This window comes from Physcomitrium patens, chromosome 21, assembly GCF_059467195.1.
Source record: "Physcomitrium patens ecotype Gransden chromosome 21, ASM5946719v1, whole genome shotgun sequence".
Classification (NCBI taxonomy): Eukaryota; Viridiplantae; Streptophyta; class Bryopsida; order Funariales; family Funariaceae; genus Physcomitrium; species Physcomitrium patens.
In genome coordinates this window covers 12,734,154-12,739,148 of record NC_143430.1, presented here as the reverse complement: position 1 = coordinate 12,739,148, position 4,995 = coordinate 12,734,154, and the positions used below count along the sequence as shown (strand labels likewise).

The following is a 4,995-nucleotide window of genomic DNA, read 5'->3' as shown; positions in this document are numbered from 1 at the left end:
TTGTAAAAAGCAGAATATATATATATATATATATATATATATATATATTGAATTGTTTGAAATTTCGTTAATAATCTTTGTGCTTTTTAATATTAGATTCTACGACTTGGTTTAATCTTATATAACATAAAGTAATAACTAAATATAATAAACACAAGCATGTAATTTTTTTTTGTAGAATTCATTAATGTTTATAAGATTAGAAAATAAGGCTACTTATTTTGTATCCAAAAAATAAATTTTAAAAGTATAAAGATAATAAAAAATAGCTTACTAAACCATTAGATTTGTCCAACATATACTTCCTTCAGGAAATAACTCTCACATGGAAATATCTCTTTTACCAAATTTTTGGCATCCAAAACTTCTATATTCCAAAAAACCACATTAATTTCAACTTTAATTCTCTCACTGATCTTTAGACTTACACTAGATTCCAAGATATAATTCTTTGACCATAACATAAACATATATATATATATATATATATATATATATTTATTGCTTAGTGTGGAAAAGAATCTTCTAATCTCCACATGAAAAGGTGCCAATTTCCACATTAAAAGTGAAAGAATTCTTGACCCATGGAGCAACTCAGCTTTAGAAGACACATTGTCAAGCATGTACCCCAACCTCCAGCCCCCAAAAGGGTTTTGCTAGTCCCCTCAACATATCTCACATTAAGACTAACCTTCTTATTATATTCTAAGAAAACCCCACTATCATATCAACAAAGCCCAAATAAGCAATAAGCTTGAAGAAAAGCCTTTTAAGGGATGTGCAAAGGGGGTAGTGGGGGTCGGGCAGATCGGCCAGCAGGGTGGCTTCTGCCCGAGTGAGAAATTTGGAGCCCGAGCCCCGTTGTGGCGACGCAGCAGCTGTTCGGTGCCGGAATTGCAGGCTGCTTTCGAAGCAGCCGATGTTTTTGGAGGGCGCGCGATTGATCGATCTATCGCCTTAGCTACAGTCTGAACTATGCTAAATATAAACCCACTTCGAGGCAACAGTTATCTTCGTGTGTTGGATGGGTACCCATTGCAGTAACAAGCTAGGTTTCCCTGCAAGCTTGTACTGGAATCACATTCCGCCGGGTGAGAGCTGTTTTGGAGATTGAGAGAATCGAGTCATATCTAGAACGGTGAAATTGCGGGTGTGAGTGGTGGTGTATCGTTGCGAGGAATGTATGTCTAGTTGGGTTTGCCTGTGTAGTGAGGGGAGTATGGTAGATGTGAGTGTGGTTTTGGAGTTTGGTGGCTTGGGGCCGTCATGAAAGTGGGATGCATGGATTGTGCTTGCGGTTGAAGTTGCGGTGGATTAGTTCCGGCAGGGAGCCGATTCGAAGATGAAGAGGTTAGCGAAGCATTCAACTGTGCAAGGGGTGGTGTTCTCTCTTCTATTTGCGATAGTTCTCCTGATTTCTCTTTCTGTGCTTCTGAATCGAATCTCTTTCGGGGTCTCTTCCAACCAAGGGTTTAATCTCGCGGAGGTCTTCTCCGGGTCGCCTGCGATCAATGCTTCAGTCCCAGGCGCTGCGCCGTCGCTCGACAGTGGCGGCGACGCGTTGGAAATACCCGACACAGACGCTGTTATCACGAGCGAAGAGTTTGGCAATTTCAGCTCTACGGCCCCTGTCGTAAACTCTCCAAGTCCACGTGATCCGGTATCAAATAGAACCCGAACACATAGCAGGAGTTCGCATCTAGTTCCCGCTAAGTCGCCAGCCCCTGTGGAGGCAAATGATGATGATTCTGTCGAAGCGGCGAACGGCGAGATACGAGACAACAGATCCGAGGGTGAAGGCCCAAAAGGTCAGGTTGGCACATTTTTCGATCCAGAAGTACGAAACCCGCCACCGATTGGGCCAGAGAGTGGTCTAGACGGCCCGGTTGTGGATGGCCCAGATGAGGATGGCGTTAGTAGACTGGAACCTTCGGAGCTCACAAAAATACCTCCAGAACTATCACCGTTGCCGGGATACTCTGGAGACGTTACTGTTAACTCTAGCCCGATTGCGATTTCTTCATCAACGAATGGAGTTTCTAACCAAACTCCGGTGCTCAACAGGGGTGATGCGAGGCAACAGCGAATGTTTCAGCCCGCTGGATTGCCGCATTACTCGTTTGTTAAGTTCAGCGCCTACCGGCAGTCACTGCGCACATTCTTTGTTAACGGGATATCCTCGTACGTTGCCAGAAGCTTCGACAAAGACAAAGTTGCGCACACTTGCGAATGGCACCCTGGGAATGGATCCCTACCCCTGTCAATGCACACGGATCCGGGTGCATTCGTGGAAACGACGGCGGAGCATATTTACATGAAGAGTGACGAGAATAGAGGAACCTACAGTCCTACCATCATTAATTGTACATTCAAGGTGCCAGTGGGTGCGAATCGCTTGGGCGGTTTGTTGGTGCTGCGAATTTCCACAGGCTACGACCGCTGGGAAAAGAATTTGCCCATTTTGGCCCTCGAGGAGCAAGTCAATGAGGTCAACATTGTCTCAACTCCGCCGGAGAAGGTGGGTCCACAAACTTTGTAGAGTTGGCTTAGGGTTCAGGATTGCGTCTTTGCAGATGAGTTGATTCTGAAATGCTTCGCATGAGTCGTGGTTTGCCTCAGATTCCATTCAAGTATGCCTTTTGTGGAGCTCCCATGCACGGGACAGTGCGCGCAGACTGGATTTTGCATTGGATGAAGTATCACCATTATCTCACGGAGGGCAGCGCTCACTTCTTCTTCTACAACCTGGGAGGTCTCGCGAATTCCGACAGGCCGGTCTTCAACGAGTTCATTAATGCCGGCCTTTTAAGCATCACTGATATTTTGGATCCCAATCTTAGCTGGGATTATCCAACTTGGTATTTCCACCAAGTGCTCCTCATCAACGATTGCCTCCATCGATCTCGATTCATGGCAGAGCGCGTATTTTTCTTTGATTATGATGAATTCTTGCAGGTATGTACGGCCACCTACTACGCATCGATCGCAAACCCCATTACAAAAGGTTTGACAAGGTTTTAATGCAATGTCAGATTTCTAGCGGCTACGGAAAGTTTGTGTAACAGTTCTGGTATTGACTCATTTGGAACTGTGGCTGTTCAGGTTCCTGCTCCGGACTCGCTTAAAATGTTCATGAGGCGGCACGCGAAGGAACCTTGGATCAGTTTTGGTAGCATATACGCCAACACCAAAGACTGCCGATTGCCAAAGCCTGGGGAATCCGAGACTCTCTTTGAGCGCATGGTGTGGCGTCGTCCGAGACCCGAATGTAGAATTCAGCAAGCGAAATATGAGGGTCCTCCCGTTGATGCGTTGCATTGCATAGGTCCACTCGGCAGGCGCAAATATGTCGCCAACCCTCGAAAGGTGAGAGAACCATAACCCATCTTGATCATGCTGCATGTCGCAATTGGCAACACTTGAGGATTAGCACGAGCTTGAGTCGTTGCTTACTAACCATTTGGATCCCTAAACTGAGCTCTGCAGACATTCGCCGCTGGGGTGCATTGGGTCACTATACCCAAAAATGGGCTGGACCTTAGTGGCAATGGGGCGCACATTTTACACTATCGCAGTGCACCGTTACCAAAGACTAGGCTCTGTTCAAACAATGTGACGATGGACGGTACTGACGACGACGGAGAAGCAAGCGTCTTAGAAGACGGCTGGATTCAAGATGACCAAGTCTCTCAAATATTCAAAAGGGCCAAGTCCTACCCCATTGTTCCCTTCATTCGGAACGCTGCAGCGGGAGGCTTCTAGTAGCAACAAATCATTTTTATTTTCACCTGAATCGTTACGTGGATCTGTAGCTCATGTTCCACAACAACCCTTTTCTACCTATCAAAGACGTAGAATGTGTACAGATCTGAGGCGCCATTTAAATTGTACGTGTTGAATTCATTCTAAAACTTAAGCCAAGTGATTCACCACTTGTGCTGACGATCAAACCAAAACTTGTGCTGTCAATCAATCAATCAATCAATCAATCACGTTGTAAAACCAAGTCCCATTCCTAGACTGTGGACCAGAGTCCAAAGAGCTAGAAGCTGAATCTGTTCTGAGATTCTGAAGGAATTTTGCATGTGCACTACATTAGTGGGCATCCAACCAATGGGCGGGAAGGGAGAGTGCATTTTTAGAGGAAATATGTGACTTACTTCCTTTATTATCGATTGCACCTCTAATGATGAATTCAGTTGTCAATTCAAAGTCTTCTTACAACTGAGGAGTCAAAAACAATCAATATGTGGGGCATGGAAATCAGTCTACCCCTATTGAGGATTTTCTATCTGTCTTCTTTAAGAAAGTTTTGCTTTTTGGTAAATAGCCATGTGGGGGATCGCCAAAATTTATCTAAAGTTAAACACTTAGCCCATTTGCTCTCTTTAATGCCCACTATCATCCAACCAGTCAAATATCACCGCTGTTTTTTTTTTTTTTTTTTTTTTTTTTTATTTTTGAGGACCTACTTAAAACAAGGGAACAAAAGGACACTGTTCCACGTGTAGACACTGCGAATTGAAGTCTGTTGCATCAAGGTACATTCCAATAATCAACTTAAAGTTGTCCTTCCACCCAACTGGAACTTTCCTTGAGAATATCAATAATGATTATTGAAATATAAATAAATAAATAAATATAAATATAGAAGGGAATTTTAAATAGACCCAGGATTTTACTAAATTTATCCACCAATCACGTAAAAAACAAATGACCATTAGATTCATTTCTACACTATTGGATCTAAAACTAATAAAAACCAATCACATTCATTATGGTTATCATATTCTTCATCATGGATAGGTCAATTTAGTAAAAATCTGGGTCTATTTAACATTTGCCTATCTATATAATAAGAAAGCTTAGGTATACGACAAAAAGACAAAGAAACCTTCTCATTGGTGGAAAGCAAATTAATTATTAACTAGCAAAAAGCCCTGCATAACCTTGAAAAAAACCTCTAATTTATTATTCTTAATTTTGTTTTAGTGC

General features: G+C 43.1%; 1 protein-coding gene across 1 annotated transcript; it reads left to right on the top strand.

The window, feature by feature from the left end:
- Positions 1-1,021: 1,021 nt before the first annotated feature.
- LOC112274493 (uncharacterized) lies at positions 1,022-4,002 on the top strand. The gene is made up of 4 exons (XM_024504052.2): positions 1,022-2,518; positions 2,620-2,955; positions 3,103-3,366; positions 3,487-4,002. Exons 1-4 carry the CDS (start codon positions 1,343-1,345, stop codon positions 3,760-3,762), a joined length of 2,052 nt encoding a protein of 683 aa, XP_024359820.1. The 5' UTR covers positions 1,022-1,342; the 3' UTR covers positions 3,763-4,002.
- The last annotated feature ends 993 nt before the right edge of the window (positions 4,003-4,995 follow it).